This window comes from Pecten maximus, chromosome 9, assembly GCF_902652985.1.
Source record: "Pecten maximus chromosome 9, xPecMax1.1, whole genome shotgun sequence".
Lineage (NCBI taxonomy): Eukaryota > Metazoa > Mollusca > Bivalvia > Pectinida > Pectinidae > Pecten > Pecten maximus.
Window position 1 is genome coordinate 9,705,647 of NC_047023.1, and position 17,789 is coordinate 9,723,435.

At 35.6% G+C, this 17,789-nt stretch overlaps 1 protein-coding gene across 1 annotated transcript; it reads right to left on the minus strand.

Annotated features, from left to right (window-relative positions):
- Window positions 1-963: 963 nt before the first annotated feature.
- On the minus strand, window positions 964-12,124 carry LOC117334896 (geranylgeranyl transferase type-1 subunit beta-like). The gene is made up of 8 exons (XM_033894738.1): window positions 12,000-12,124; window positions 9,746-9,870; window positions 8,177-8,244; window positions 7,245-7,396; window positions 5,060-5,192; window positions 2,613-2,670; window positions 1,446-1,630; window positions 964-969 (listed from the first exon to the last, which is right to left on the minus strand). The coding sequence occupies exons 1-8, from the start codon at window positions 12,095-12,097 to the stop codon at window positions 964-966; spliced, it is 825 nt and encodes a 274-aa protein (XP_033750629.1). The 5' UTR covers window positions 12,098-12,124.
- Between the last annotated feature and the right edge of the window lie 5,665 nt (window positions 12,125-17,789).

The window sequence follows — 17,789 nt, forward strand, 5'->3', positions numbered from 1 at the left end:
CTATTTAGTAAACAAAATATCATTATAATATTTTAGAATTACCTATATGCACATGATATTTGTCAATACTTATTTAAACAAATAAGAAATTATCAAATTAATAAATATCAATAATTATCAAATTAATATTAATTAATTATTATTGCATTAAATATTAATTAATAATTCATTGAAATTAATATTGTAAAATATTCATTAATAATATAATGATGTTGATAAGTAAAAATCGCTCACTTTACTGGTCGAGATAAGTAAAAACGATGAGCTGTGATGTAGCCCTGGCTATGGGATGGCATAACACTTGAAGATGATTACCGGAGCTACATGTATGTATCTATATACTACACCAATGAAAAGACGTAAGGTTCCGAGCACAAAAGGATAGAGGGAGACAGAACCGTTGAAACCACTACGACAATGACCAAGGACGACCAAAGAAGTCTGGCACAGGAAATTCAAAAAGATTGTACACCATGCATGCACATCCCAACATCTTCACCATTATACGGACATTAAAGGACATACAGGCTTCTAATGAGATAACTAGAATCCAACGTTGTGCTGAAGGTACAGAAACATCGACACTCGCCTTGTCCTTAAACAGAGACTAGATAACCAAACTATTGATATCATATCTTACGCCGATGCAGCCTCCGAACTCCATTTAAGTAAAATGTATGTAGTGATGTAACATATGGACATTGCTCTATCGTGTATGTATCAAAGACACTGTCAACAATATGCGATTTTCATGCACGTCGCCTCTCTGCAAGTAAATTATGCCATTGGTACAATGTGTTTTGCATCTATATCTTAATGTATTTTATTACACTGTGAAAATATATTTGTTAATTTGTTCCAACTGCGTACATGTATATTTACATGTCTGTTACAGTTTTCTGTGTCTATTTGTTGATTTTAATTTTGTCCGTCCTGTAACGTTACATTATGTTTCTAATAGTGTTATTCCTATCAAAATATGTTATAGTATAAAAAATGTAGCATTCTAAGATTATGATAGTGATATTCCAAAATGCATTAGCATATATGTACATGTACATTTCAAGTGCTCAATATATTATTAAGATTCTCATAGTGTTGCTTTCAAAATAAGATATAAAGATATTATTAACTTGCAGAATTATTATGCTCTTACAAAATGTATAACTTATATATCAATGTGATTAATATTATACTATAAATTTCACAATTCCATTTAAATAAAATGTTGAAATGTATATGCTAGTGTCTTGGTTTTCTTTAGTTGTCAAGTGATTTCTACAGGTAAAATACAGGTAAAATATCTCGGGTAAATACAGAACATGTATGAAACAGACTATAATTACCCTTCCTTTGATGTCTCTGTCTATTGTTCTAAATATGTAGGCGTTCGGGGAACACACCAGCTCACCTTGGTCCTTCGGACCAGGTGAGCTAAAAATTACCTTTTCTGAACTAAATTCTTTTTCTTCAGTTTCAGCATCTCTGCATGATGTTGATGCAGCTTCCACCAAAGTCTTTCCAATCAGTGACTCTTTTCTTTTAAGAGTGGATGTAGCAATGGGGGGTATGTTGCACTCCACCAGAAAATTATTCACCTGTGATGGGCCAATTCCAGCATGAACCATACCTAAAATCAATTAATCATTATCCATATTTTTTTTTTTCAATTTTAAACAACATTATATCTTTACAATGAAATTCAACAATTTAATAAAAAAAACTCCAAAAGAAATCAAACAAATAATAGTCAAAACTGTGATTTCCCTATATAAACTATAGTAAAGTTTACCCCCTCCCCAAGGGCAAACATGAGACCCCAGAGTCATGAAATTCACAATTTTGGTAGAGCACCTTAAGACCCTTCCATCTATAAAGAGTATTTGATTCCATCATATCTGAGAGTAGAGAAGAAGATTTTTGAAATTTCAGTCAATTTGACCCTTTTTAGCCCCGCCCATTAGCCCCTTGGGGTCAGTCAGGGCCAACATGCATATGCCATTAAACTGCCATCCTATGCTGATAATGTGAACCAAGTTAGAATGAATTCCAATTGAAATCAAACAAAAACTTATAATGTGATTTCCCTATATAAACTATAGTAAAGTTTACCCCCCAGGGGCAAACGTGATACTCCTGGGTCATGAAATTCACAATTTTGGTAAAGCACCTTAAGACCCTTTCATCTATGAAGAGTGTTTGATTCCACTATATCTGAGAGTAGAGAAGAAGATTTTTGAAAATTCAGTCAATTTGACCCTTTTTAGCTCTGCCCCTCAGGCCCCTGTGGGGTTGGGAACGTATAATTCACAATTTTGGTTGACCTTTAGCCATAGAAGCTTCCAGCCAAATTTCATTGAATTTGGTTAAGGGGTTTTGGAAAAGAAGTTGAAAATGTAAATTGTTTACGGACGTACGACGACGGACAAAAGGCAATTAGAATAGGTCACTTGAGAGTCTCCTGTGACCTAAAAAGCAAAATGAGTGGAGGCTCACACAGAGTACAGTATATATAATTATCTATGGGCGAGATGGACGGAAGGATGGACTGACCATGGATTCAAAGTTTATATGAAAAGTCCAAATTTGATAAATAATTGTGGGATACAAACGGAGGTTAATACCATGTGCTTCCAGTCCTGGTCCCTGAGCTATTCCTCCTTCGTAAGTCTGTAAAGTTAAAGACAGATCAACTCAGTTTTTTTACTTAATTACACAAAATATGATCAAGGAATCACAAAGAATAATAATAATAAATTGGAGTTTTTATATGCCGCTATATCACAGCAACAGAGCCCTCCCAAACTGCTTTACAAATTGTCATCCATGATTATTGGGCCTTTAGCAACCAGTCAGTGTCTTTCTAAACTCCATGGAGAGCACACAGCCGGAGCTGCCATTTTGGCACTAACAGTTTACAAATGACATTTCTTGCACTGCCCCACCACATACTCAATTACAGCTGACCATGAGTCAACTGGAACACAACGGAGTAAAGTGCCAGGACTGGAACAAGCGACCTTTCGGCCATGTTGTCCTGCGTCCTACCACTAGAACACTGTGCCTCAATACAAGTTTATGGTTTAAGCATCAGATTAATTCATCAAACCCGGATCCACAAATATCCAGCAAAATTCATTAAATAAGTATTTATATAATTAAATAAGTATTTATACAATAATCCGAATTTTTATGTTAATGACCGTAGCAACTAAACCACAACTGTTCTGATTACATAATGACAAAATTAGATGATCAGACCACACTGGGACATTGTACAATGTTTACTTGCCGAAATATACGCATTTTAATTCCAATCCAAACCGCCTCACAGCTTCATGTCGCCAATTTTGCTCAAATCAAAACAGCTGTGCGTTTGAAAGAGTCAGTACTGCAAAGCTTCTAAATGATCTTGTGATATAAATTTCAAGATTATAATAGAAACGAAATATTGATTTTAAAATAATTTGATTTAAAAAACTTATGCTTTAGGTTAGCAAATAGTAGCAATTATTTACAATGAACTTTAACGTTGTACTCAATACTGATCAGGATGCTTTTATTTAGACGTTTTCTATTTTTTTTTCTCATTTCAGTTTAAGAATTGTTTTAGATTTCCCAGTAATTTCGCAGGAAATGAATTTGATGATGTAGGAAGCCAACCAGCTATAGAATCAGGCATCTATAGTCGATAAGTGGAGGTTTGGAGTGGATAACACTTCGGTCCATTAGCTGTATGACATTTCGTGGCGTCAGTTATTAGAACGTGACCCAGAAAACACGACGATAATAAAAACAGAAGACTATTGAACGTTACCGGATTATTTTCGCAATTTTTGAGACTCCATTGTGCTAAATTACAATGGAAAGTAACATTGTTTTAATTCATAGCTATCGTATCGTAAGCTATATGTAGTTGGGCTAGACCTACTCTCATTTTACAGTTTACGGATATGGTCATATAAATAATTCATCTTCTCAACCATAGTCAAATTACTTCACGGGATAATTCTATCAAGTATATTATACCATATTTACGTGGATGGATACTTCCGCATTTTAAATACTTTAATATATAAATACAGTACTTATAACCGGTAAGCTTGTAACTTAAATAATTCTAATTATTTGGTTACAATTTTTCCAAATTGACATAATTTAATGATTTCAATAATATGATATTTTGTTTTTGACACAGTTTCCACAGGTAAACTTGTGAGCAAATTAGGTCAGGTAAAAGCTAAGAGGTCACAACATTAATATATGTCTATATACTGCAGTTTTGATGTTGTTTTGGTTTCAAACTTTTTTGGATGTATGTATATTACCCACATACATGTATACAGTTTAATAAGCTGATAACAAAAAAAGCATGAATACAGTTCAATAAGATGATGACCAAAAAAGTTAAAGTACATGTATTAAGAAATACTTTTGAATGTTAAAATTACTCGATTCTAATACACATACAGAATGTACTTAGGAAAATGATGTGCTAGCCTGGCCTTATGTGTTTACATGGCAGCTACGCCCTTGTCAGTCATGAGAATTTCATCAAACCCGGGGTTTAATAATTCAAATTATTTAAGTTATTAATTTTTCTGGATATTTGTGGATCCTTTTATTATTTTTTTTTATAAATCTCTGCTATAATCATATTATAGAGAAACAGTTGCCGTCTAGGACCTTTCTCAATAGTGTCTTTGAGTTCAATACCTTCACATATTCCAATACATGTCTTCATAGAAAGTTTATAAACCATACTTATAATTACTTATTACGTACTGCAGCAGTACATTAATTAAAGTTGTGGATATTTCACATTTCACCAAAGCAGTGAAACATATTAAACTTAAGAATGGTTCTTTATGACGCTGATTATTTGTATAATGATTGATCACCTAATGTATGTTCGCGCCTGTGCCACTCACAGTGCTTTCACGTTCAAACCCTCCATGCAGTTACGTGCCTGACTGACAACTGATTTTTTTTCATAATTATATAAAAAGACAGTTCTACTGCAGAGGTATTTAGGATTATAAGAAGGGAGACAACTCACCTGGCTATTTCTGATGAAGTTTACAGCCTTTTTCTTGTCTATACCACTCCAATCATTAATCATATAACAAGTACAGGCAGCACAGTAGACAAATCTCATGTCGTTCTCACTGCCCTCTGGTACACAGCAGAAACTGATGAAGAAAACATTTTCACATTATAAAGTTGTAAATATTTGCATCATTAGCCAAGCAGATACAGTCAAACATGCCTTAGCGACCACATTAATTCAGAATTAAGCGATTCCCTCTCTAGTGTTTTTTCCCTTTCAACCTTATTTACTTTACTAGCAACCTGAATTAAGCGACCACCTGTCAGGCGCGACTACCAGCCATCTTTTCTGTGTCCTCAAACACTGAAAAGTGACTATTTTCTGAGTTTTAAAAGAAAAGCAGTTATAATCAAGATGAAACTGGACAAATGAAAATTTAAACAACAGAGAAACAGACAAATGAAATTTAAACAACAGAGAAACAGACAAATGAAATTTAAACATCAGAGAAACAGACAAATGAGTGCCTTAAACTATGATAATATGAATTAAATTCTTTTGTTAAATTACAAACTTAGGAATGAACTCTTTATTAATTAAGAATGATGTTTTAACCAAACTATGATATACTGTACAATGAATTAAATTCTGTTGTTAGATTACAAAGAAATTGCCATTTTAAAATGTTAAATGGTGTTTTAACCATAGTATGATACCATGAATTAAATTCTTTTGTTAGATTACAAATAGAGATGTGTATCGCAAGGTGGGTAGCGATATACCGATACAAGGGTCACGATACGATACGTATCACGCTATATGAGAAGCTGATGAGCTCATCAGATGTCTGGTATTCCATTGTACAGTAGTCATGTTTTGTTTGAGGTATTTCTCGAATATTATTTGTCGCAATTTCTCCTAAAATCATACATTTTGTCTGTTTCCGACAACGCGGAATTTAGATATTTGAATGTGAAAGAACTCCAACAGGCAGCTTTATAAGCCGTTGGAATGGCCTTGCAGCCATGTTGTTTACTACAACATGTATGCTAACATTGGTCAAGGGAGAAAACTACACAAAATTGCATTAAAAATCAAGGATAGACGATGAATCGATGCACCAGTCTGCGATCTGTTATATTGATGCAGTGATGAATCGTTACACAAAGGAAATATAAACTTTTTTTTTAAATGTAAAATGATGTTTTTACAAAATTATGATATTATGAATTAAATTCTCTATGTATTCTGCATGGGCCAGTAGATTTGGTCCGAGGACAAATAAATATTGATGACTACTTGCCCAGTTGGCAAGTACAATATTTCTTGTAATATTTACATTTTCCTTGCAACAAAAATTGATTTACAAAGTTGCTTTCAGTCAATGGGATTAAAAAGCACGTAATGCTTACATAAATTCTTTCCAACAGTGGCTCAAGTAATATATTGTGTAATGTAGATATTCAAAAATAGAAAATAGAAAAGTCCAAGGGAGATAACTCACTTGTATAACTTGATTACAAATGCACACATCATACTCGCAATACAACAATTATTAAATTGTATGAACATATCAATTAAATATTGTATAAACTACATGTTACTCACTTATTGACAGTCATCTACCAAAGGTCATATTTCATGTACTTTTTACCTTTTCTTTAGAGTAATTTAAGATTTGTTTGTTTGTTTGTTTTTGTTTAACGTCCTATTCAACAGTCAGGGTCATTTAAGGGCATGCCAGGTTTTGGAGGTGGATGAAAGCTGGAGTACGCGGAGAAAAACCACAAGCCTACGGTCAATACTTGGCAACTGCCCCACATAGTTTTCGAACTCGCATTAAAGATTCAGTATGATTAGACCTCAATGGACCTTTGGACAAATACATTTTTGTCCTTTTGAACCCAAACTTGCCCAAAAGACCAGTGCTGCTGAAATTTGTCCTGAACAAGGTAAACATAAAACATGAAGTAAAAGGGAGACAACCTACAAAAATTGATTTTTTTTGTGAAAATCTTCAAATGTTAGGTTTTCTTCAACATAATTGTCTACATGATTCATTACACTTTTGAATCTGATAGTAGTTATTTACTCCTGAATTAAGAAGACGATAGCAATCATATATATCTACAAAACTTATTTTTAAAAAGGTAGAAAAAGAAAATTAATGAAGTGACTAGCTTCTGACATCAACCTGCCATCTTCCTGCTGTAATGCCTGCAAGCCTGCTGCTATAGCTCTCTTGTTGACCTTAGAAAGGTCATCTCCAAGGATGAGGAGGGATGCCAGGGCAGTGTAAGTCATAGCAATGTGGCCACTGTCCAGTTGTATTGGGTGAAGTCTTGCCTGAAAAATAGATGCCGTAAATATTGTATTAATATTCATATAGAAAAGCAGTATAGTTATGATAGATATCCTATATATACCTGGCCTTAAGTTCCATCAATAATATATTCTGTAACCCTAGGAAAATCCTCAACTTAGAAAATCCCATTGGAAAGTATTACAGATTTTATGGAAGGTTTTTATATATTTCCCTTTTAAATCCATAATGCTTTTAATTTCTAATGGAAAATTTTCAGTTGAGGAATATTGATGAAAGCTGGGTCAAGTATTTAAGTCAATTCATACAGTGATGTAGCTACCATGTGTGTTTGTATGCCAGAAAGGGAGGGGGTGGGAGAAGAGAGAGAGAGAAAGAGAGTGGGAGAAGGAGAGGGAGAGAGGAAGAAAGGGAGAAGAAGAGACAGAGAGAGAAGAGAGAGAAGACAGAGAGAGGGGGAGGGAGGGAGAGGGAGAGAAGGAGAAGAGAGAGAGACAGGAAAGAAAGAGGGGGAGGGAGAGAGGGAGAAGAGAAAGCAGGGAAAGCGAGGGAGAGAGAGAAGAGAGAGAGGGTGAAGAGGGAGAGCAAGAGCAAGAAGAGAGAGACGGGGAGGGAGAGAGAGGGAGAAGAGAGGGAGACAGCAGGAAACAATATTTCATAAAAAAATTTGTCTGGTTTCTCGAAACTAGTAAAATATCAATTTAAAGTTTAAAGAGCAAAACAAAGCAAACAAAGCAAACACAGAAAGACATTTGGTTACCTGGGATTTGATTACAAACAGGACAGTAAATACATATAAATACCTTTTCTGTATCGAAAGCATTTCTATTCGTTGTGGAACCCCTGAATCCACACTGGCTTAAGTTTGAATCTGCATAGAAGGAAAGGTTGGTTTCTTTTAATTTTCAACACATTTTGTGGTAATAGTTAAGAATGAAATGGGTGCATATCAGCCATGTTACCCAATGGTTTCTGTGAGCCTTATAGCTGGAATATTGTCACTTGACAGAAATCGAGAACTTTTTGTGCAGCAAAAGTATAAGACTAAGGTTGAAAATTAAGAACATTGATTGCTTGACTTTGTGGTCTATAAAAATAACAGGTGTTTAAATTTTGGGATTTTTCTATCATTAAGAACAAGGATGGATAGTATGTAAACCAAGTTTCGTTAAGATCAGAGTAGTACTTTAGGAGGAGTTGTCCGGACAACTATTGCGTGACAGACAGACAGGCGGACAGACAGACAGACAGACGGACGGAGGGTAAACCTATAGTCCCCCTGTTTTTCAAACAGCAGGGGCCTAAAAGTAACAACATACATAATAAGAAACAAGGAATTAATTTGGAGTCAACTGCAAAGACAGGAACAACAGTGCTACAGCAATATAACAAAGCCCTTAATTACACATCTAACTTAAAAGTTAAAATGTATCTGCTATCTAAAAATATCATTATGATAATGTTATGTTTTATAATTAAAGTTGACCACCTTCTTTGTCCATGCATTTGCATGGCATGGTCAGACCAGTGAGCTAGATTTCTGGTTAATAATCACAACACTCGACAGGGGTAATCAATATCATAAATATCAAATAAATACTATACTCAGGCATAGCATCCATTGGAATATCTACTTAGAGTTTGATGATACCAATTGACAATTGAAATTAAAGAATTTAGAGGTGAGAGTTACTTTGGACAGATTTTGAAAAGACTATATAATATGATAGAAAATAACTGTTTCGATCATTATACATTGCATGTGCCTCTGCTAGGGATCGAACCCGGGACCTTTGGCTTACTAGTCTTACACTCAACCGATCGAGCTAAAGAGAAGATCTCACTAGCCGAGCGGTATATTGCGGCTAATATTTACCAGGGTTACATACTCCAGGAAAGAACTCGTCCTCAAGTTTCCAGGGGTAACAGCGATGCTTTGGCAAGCAGCTGTGAGTATCATTCCGGAGTCCGTACATGGGCACCAATGTAACAGAGAGCATGATTAGTTAAATTTAAATCCCTGCCTCCGATGGGGATCGAACCTGGTACCTCTGGCTTACTAATCTATGCTCAACCAATCAAGCTAAAGAGAAGATCCCTTTAGCTGAGCGGTATATTGGGGCTAGTATTTACCAGGGTTACATATATATAATACGTAATAAGTCATATTGAACATAACAGACGAGTTTCTGGTTATTGAAATAAGATAATGAGAAGACTTTCACATAGCAATATTTATACTAAGATCAACACCTACATTGTACAATTGCGTTTGCTAGTTAATCTAGACAGGCATCAAAACTGGTACTGTTAATCAGTAATGATATGAACTATCCCGATTTTAAATACATCCGTGTTACAGAAATATTTACCATCCTCTGTAGGAAGAAGCTGTAATGAATAGATCCAATCGATAATCTCCTTTTTATCTTTCTCTATAACATGTAATGAATTCAACATGTCAAGTCCGGACAAGGCAAAAAAGGCAATCGTCATTCTAAAATACAAAAACAAAAAACATAGTATTAGTGAAAATAATTATTTCATTGCACGGCAAAAATGAAGCCTCGGGGCATCAAGTAGACCCTTGAGAGTATGTTTTTGACTCCCCAAATTGAGATCTGAGTGACTCTTCCGATTGAAGTGATATATCTATTTGACTTATGTTTTGACTTTCACATTTCTCAGAAATAGTGATTTGACTTCTGACATTGTTAAAACTCAAGGGTCAACTGGATGCCTGAGGTCTGAGGAAGTTGACACATGATGAGATGAATGTATATACTGACACAAGCTGATGATCGGAGTGTCCAGGTCTGGTGTCAGGGCCAGAGGAAACTTGGGCCAACTTGGTAAGTGCTGTTTTTGTTTATTGTTTCATTTTGTTTTGTTGTAATAACTGTCCAAACTGGAAGTAACACAAATGGTCCTTTATGTTTAAGACTTAGTCAAGATTATTGATCTCTCAGAACAAAGACACTTATATCCTTCTTGATTTTAATAAGGTACAACATCAGATACTTCTCTACATAGGACTGTAGGGACAACGCTCAGATGGATCAGCAACTCCTTGAGCTGTAGACACCTGAGTGAGTATTTGTAGATTGTCAAGCATTAGACTCTACCTAAATACAATCCGGATCGAGTTTGAGTGCCCCGCGGCAACATGTTTTGACCCATCTTGTGTCTATTATTCAAAAACCATCTCCTGTACTATGTAAAGTCATCCACCATCAGGTTATTTGCAGATAGTTGTAATGTATATGGGTGAATTCTGTACAGAAGAGTGCAAAGGTCACCAGATAGGGCATCGTTAAAAGACAGGCAAAATGAGATTTACCCCAGAAAGCATCATATATTCATTACATTGCATATCAAGAAGAAACATAAACAAATAAGTTGAACAAAAGCCACCTACTATTCAACAATTTCAATACCTATGCTTGATTATATGCCAATATGGGGACTATGGGAAATACACTGCACAGAAAGAAGATTTGCCTGATTTGTTATGATCAACTTACAGACAAACTAGCAATGTAAAACCTAAATAAATGCTATTTTGATCATTTGAAAAAAAAAGCCTGGCACAACATAAACACTATTATTATACCTCACTTTTGTTAGAATTCTTTTCATTGGACGAAAACATATCACCTGACATTTCATAAATCGAATATCCCCCGACAAATGCCGTCCCCGGAGTATAACCCGTCGAATAACCATGTAACGATGGCAGCAGAGTATTATACCACGGTGTATAACCCCTCCGCCCGATGAATAATCATTCGTCATCGAACGCGCTTGCATCGGAAGTCGGGCAGTGGAACTCTTTTGCGTTTGTTGTCGACTGTTTTAGTTGGTGTTTTTATTATGTCTTGTTAATTATACACTGTTACTATATATTTTGCTGTTATAAATCAATAAAATACAATTTATTAAATTCAATTTATTGTGGGGTTTTTTTCCGGTATAATAAAACTATTAAGACCCTCTGTGTAGGGATATATCCAGAACTACGCCCTCGGAAAAATAACCCTTCCCAGGGACATAATTCTGGATATATCCCGACACAGAGGGCCATAATTGTATAATACAATGTTATTATCGTAAGCTTTAGTGTTTCACAAAAAAAAAGATAGATAAGCTCTCTAAATTTTGTAGTTTCTGAATATATTTACCAATTATAAACTAGACCATTTTATCTAATTGAAATAATTTTATATTGAAATATCTGTTTTAATGTTTCTGTAACTACCCCTTAACAAGTTTACCACATCAAAACATTAGTGGAGGGGTTCAACCATTTGGTTATTTTTCAAATCTTTTAAATTACTCGGCACAAGTCAAGTGTACTAAAGCATCTTACAGTTAAATAAAGGTGGACATACTGATCTTTTACATTCTGTCGAGATTTACCAAGATTTCTAATGTATGTAATACCATGTCCATGTCATTCAAGATACATATATTTCAAAATATTACCATTTGCCTTGTAATAAACGTTTAACGGAACCGGCTTGTCAAGGCCGGGCCAGTCAGCTGATCCAGTATTATACCTAGAAATCTGCCGTTTCAAGTAATTTCTTTAATCTAAATACTCACATTTTCAAACAAATACATTACCTGTTACTGTCTAACGAAGAATATCTCTCAGGTAATATCTGAAGACATCTTTCAAAGAATTTAATGTGCTTAGACTTCAAAAATACATTTGGATCCATTTGGTATTTTATTACCTCTCAACACAGAAGAGTTCCAACGAACCAAGCGACCGTAACATCGATATCTTGAGAGATGTATCGATTCGACCCTCATCAGGTCTCTATTTTTTTTTATTTTTTTTTTTAATAATATGCCTTCTTCTTTAACATGAATTAAGTCTGGGAAGGACTTGTCCAACTGATCGTTATTCTTTTTTTACAGGTAATAGTCCAGTCTATGTTATTTTATTTTATTTATTTATTAATTTTTTTGGGGGGGTGGGGGGGGGGGGGGGGGGGGTGTTGATATACATGCGTCAGAAAATATGCGGTGCAATTGGATAAACTCAAACAAATAATACAGACTGTAGATAATAACGTTATGTAACCAATAATTTAACGTGTCCTTGTGGTTTTGAACACCCTCGAAAAAGTGAGACAGATCTCGATGGACTTCAATCCGAAGATGTTCCTACCCTATACGGAATCTTATTTAGCTTATCATAATTTGACAAGTGTGATAGTGTGATATTATGATAATACTTGTTGAACAAAAACAAAAAACAAAAACAAAAAAAAACACGAATAAACAAACAAAAAAGCAGAAAATATATAGATAAAACATATAGGTAAGTTCAGGTCTGGATGTGTGCACAGTATTTATATATATATCTGTATCTGCTCTCAAGTCATTGCTCAGGGAGGAAAGAGGCAGAGGTTACACACGCGGATCCAGGGGGGGGGGGGGGGGGGGGGGGGGGGGGGGGGATTCTTTTATAGCATTAAAAAAAACGCCAACCCCAACCCCAACCCCAACACTTTCTTTATGGTAATACTGGTTTTCTTGCTTTACTGTATACTGTGATGAAATATTTCAATTATCAATTTATCAATTGTTGTTGGCCGATATTGTACGCAAGTAGTATTATATCTGTAACTGTTCATAATGAGTATTAATCCTTGTATGTATTGGAATTGTTTAGCCTGACAATAGGCGAAGGATTGGCAGCAGGTCATACGATGAAACATTTTTGTGACCAGCTAGGATGAGGAACCCAGTCTGTCTCCGAGACTAATGTTATCTCTTATGAAATTAATTGATAACAGCTTGTTATTCAATTAATGTTCGACAGTAATGTTTGTATGATTTAAGTAATACGTTTATTGTACATGCACATACGATATTGTTAAATAACTGACCTACTGTATATCTTTTCCTCAACCAAATTGCATTGTAATTGGCGTTGACTTGACATTCATAGAGTTTTTACAAATCTTTGGATCCAGCATCCGTTCTCTTTGATATTTTGCAAATCAATACAGATTTTCAAACTCAGACTATTTCTAATACTTTGTCAAATAATTCAGTATCGGACAATAATAATTATTCTACAACGCTGCAACTTGCAAGTGTTTACATTGTTATACTAGTCTATTATCTTATCACTTGTTAGAAACACGTCACTTGATATATTGTTTTGTGGTAATGAATAAACCTGTACTTTATCAATCAAATTAGCTCATTATTGTTCAACTAACAAAGTTACTACCCGGTATACATTTTGTCAGACACTATTTAGTCCAGATTTGTTAATTATCATGCAAAAAATAAAAAGGTTTTAAGGAAGAAACCTTCAAAAGGTTTTAATGTGTAAATCTCTATATTTTTGGGGTATTCATGATGCACTAGAATGCAACACACAGCTTTGTATATTTCATATTTTATTTTTCGGGGAGCAAACCGCACACCCTAATACCCCTCCCCCCCCCCCCCCCCCCCTTTCCCAAAATTCTATATCCGCCAGTGGTGATACCCAATTTTCTAATGTTAATGTTATACAATATAATATGAAACATATAAAAGGGCCAAGTACAGTATCAATGTGATCAATACTCTTAACAGTGATATTACAATATAATATAATACAATGTAATTAATGTTATACAATATAATGTCATACAATATTAATGCATTATGCTATTCTTAGAACCAGATACTGCGTTTCCACCCTTTGTAATAGATTAAATTCACCAGACCTACTGTACAGTACAGTCGGCAGACCGCGATGAAAATCGAGGAGTTATCTCCCTTCGTTGGGGCTCGTTCTGCACTTGAGCTGGAGGTGCGGTCTCGTTTATAATCGCATGAGGTGTCAGAAAGCATTGTTGGGGGGGAGGGGGGGATTTCATTAGTCTTTTAGAGAGGACTGTTGATATCTTACACCTTCTCCCATTAGTTTGTGGTGTCCGAGGGCCGGGCCCCTTTGATCATAAACCTTACGCAGTCAAGCCACATCTTAATCGCCACTAGTCCGGCTGTAAACAATTAACATTGGTAACTTCTCGTTAACCAAGAGACATGAAAATCTGTTAGTTGACCTACAGCATGCTGGGGTAACGATCTTTTATGACTGTCCAGGAATGACCTTGCGTTCAAGGTCAAAGGGATCGAATATGCTAATTTTTTTAAATGACTTAATTTCTCATTTACAGGAGACCTGGTATTGGGCCTGTAGCATCCGAGGGTAAAGGCCTATCAAGGGTGTTTAAATTGAATGCATGACCTTGACCTTCATTCAAGGTCACAGGGGTCACATACATATGTATGCTTAAATCTTGAAATGACTTCTTCTCATTTAGCAAGATGCCCAGAGATCTGGTATTGGGCCTTTAGCATGCAGGCATGAACGACACTGACCTCAAAATCGATGTCACAGGAATTAAACTTGCCAAAATATATCAAATGGTTGGGGACCGTTAAGGCCCATTGACCTCTTGTTTTTTTTATTAGTGTATTTAGTTTAGGTACTTTTATTGTACGGTTACACACCTTTGCTGTGGGCCGCCCATTAATATTTTTGGTGGGGTATGGAGGGGGTGTGTTATAACTGCTGGTACGTAGGTTAGTTTAAATAGTGATAGGGAATATCATATTCACTATCCCCTGTTGTCATTTAAATAAATAAATTAAAACAAAAAAGAAAACTGAACTTTTGCCGATTTATAGTGCTACCTCACTAAAGCATACTGCCGAAGACACCCAGCGGGACACCCCAGCCGGTCACATTATACTGACAACGGGCGAACCAGTCGTCCTACTCCCAATATGCTGAGCGCTAAGCAGGAGTAGCAACTACCATTTTTAAAGACTCTGGTATGTCTCGGCTAGGGGACAGAGCCCAAAGCCTTCCTCACATCGGCGAACGCTCAACTAATGGCCAAAACTGAGGCATTGTCAAGGGAGAAATTAGGAAGAAGAAAGTTGTTCAGAAGGAGAGATAAGATAAGATCCCAAATTTAGTCGCCTCTTACGATCATGCAATGGGGGCAGCAGGTATAATTTTTACTATGTCCCGACACTTTATCACTAGCCCTCCACCTCTGGGTTGCGAGTTCGAAACCTACGTGGGGCAGTTGCCAAGTACTGACCGTAGGCCGGTGGTTTTTCTCCGGGTACTCCGGCTTTCCTTCACCTCCAAACCTGGCACGTCCTTAAATGACCCTGGCTGTTAATAGGACGTTAAACAAAAACAAACCAAAACAAACTATGTCGACTGGACCTCTATTGTTACGGCCAGTATCCCCCGATGAACAGGAATGGACTATTCCGGAACACCTGGTCTTGTTGTTGTTATTATCCATTGTCCTTTCTATACATCGTCCTTTTCTACATATTAACAATCCTTCTTCGAGTTTGAATTAGACTGGCTCTTTGTTCTTATATCAATATTTTGTTTATACTTCTAACCTAGGTCGCATTTATATTGCTGAAGTATTTTATATCATCAACGTACGGCTTATCATCTTATCATCAAGAAAGTTTTTCATGTTTTGTGTTAAAATATCTAAACTATGACTTTTTTGTATTGTCTACACGTAAGCAGTAAGACTTTACTTTACAGAGGCTAAGCAAGTATAGCCATGTTCAATTACCGCATAGAAGATAAATCTAGTAAGTGCTGCGTCCTTGGTGTTTTTATGCTTATTTGAATTTGATATATTGTACCCGTGGTTTATATAATATACCTACTAAGTATTAAGTTTACACTAGTTTGTAGTTGAATGCTGCATTCACTCAAATGTTAGATAGAAGGGCAAATAGATGTGCAAAGGTCATTGCTTTGAGACCAAACGCTGGTTTGATGAACTACTTCGTGATGCAAAACAGATACGAGAAAAGACGGAGAAGCAATGGCGAAAAACTAAATGATACATTCCGTAGGCAGATGTACAGAGTGCAATGTCGGTTAGTTCACTTTCCGTTCATTGTAAGAACTGGAATTATTCTTGTAAAATCACAGAATGTGGTTTGGATCAAAACCTTAATGGGTCATTTTAGCGTCATACTGGTAATGATGAAGAAATCCTCAACAAGTTCATTGATTTTTCCAGGATAAAACGAACACCATCAGACAAAACTTGTGAATTCAACATCTTGCATCAATATCTTTGTCATGGCTGTTGACATCCAATTCGATTGGAAACCTTTGACAGATTTCACACAAAACCAAAGATGGGATCCTTAGCATCATTAAAAACTCACAGTCGCAATCCTGTGTACTAGATCCTCTTCCACAATTTTACTGAATCGATGTCTTTAAGCACTGCTCCTTTTGATACCCTAGAGATATGAACAAATCATAAGCTGAGTCAAGGGCTCCACTGTGTTTCAAGAATGCTCATGTTAGACCATTGGGATTTATTTATGTTCATGCAAAGAAGCGGGACTTGTGTAAGTCTATATTTACAACGAAAATCACTGAACCGAGTGGGACAATTGCCTATTTGGGTTACATACCACACATTTCAGATAAAGAGCTAGGCCATGCATATACGCCGTTTTTGTCCTTGGATATATGTAGGTAGGACGTGTTATATTGTGGTCGTAATGAAATTATTTACAGACTCTGTGCAGACTACATGTGTATTGCTACATGGCTATGGTGCCTTCTGATACAGATATATACAGAATACAGTGTTGGTATACACCTGTGTAATATCCATGATCGGGGCCTGGACTGTCAAACCTTGACACGAGTGGAGTTAGTTAAAATACAGACCTGTCTCATTTAGATCTTGTTACTATCGTAATGGATAGTTGACTGGTCATTGCACGACGGATAAACTAAACATAGTTATTTTTAAATATATTTGATTTCAAATCTTGTTCATCACTGTTGTGCTAGGATATCATTTGTTTTGTATAAATCTACATGTATGTAAGTCTGTTACACACACACACACACACACACACACACACAAAACGCTGACACACACACACACACACAAAACGCACACACAAACATGTATTATCACATACAGTACGTTGTACGCATTTAATATTTAAAGCACAAATTTATCGTGGTGAAATGGAATATGATTTTTCTTTAAATATGAATAACTCAGAGTGTATACATATGTAGGTGCTAGAAGGACAAAATATATGTATATATACAAATGTATTATGTATATATATGGCACAGAAAATAAGTTGTTGTTATTATTTTTTTATTATTATTTTTTGTAGTTATGCCCTTATTTTAATCAAAACCGCTCGAATTCCCTAATAGTGTCAACTCATTATATATATTTGTCAACAATTGAATGTTGTCGATCCTGTCCTGTGTTGACAGAGTTAGCCTAGATTTGATCTCCTGAAGATTTGACGTTGAATTTATATGTAGATTCCTGAAATTACTCTTTGTTCGATGTG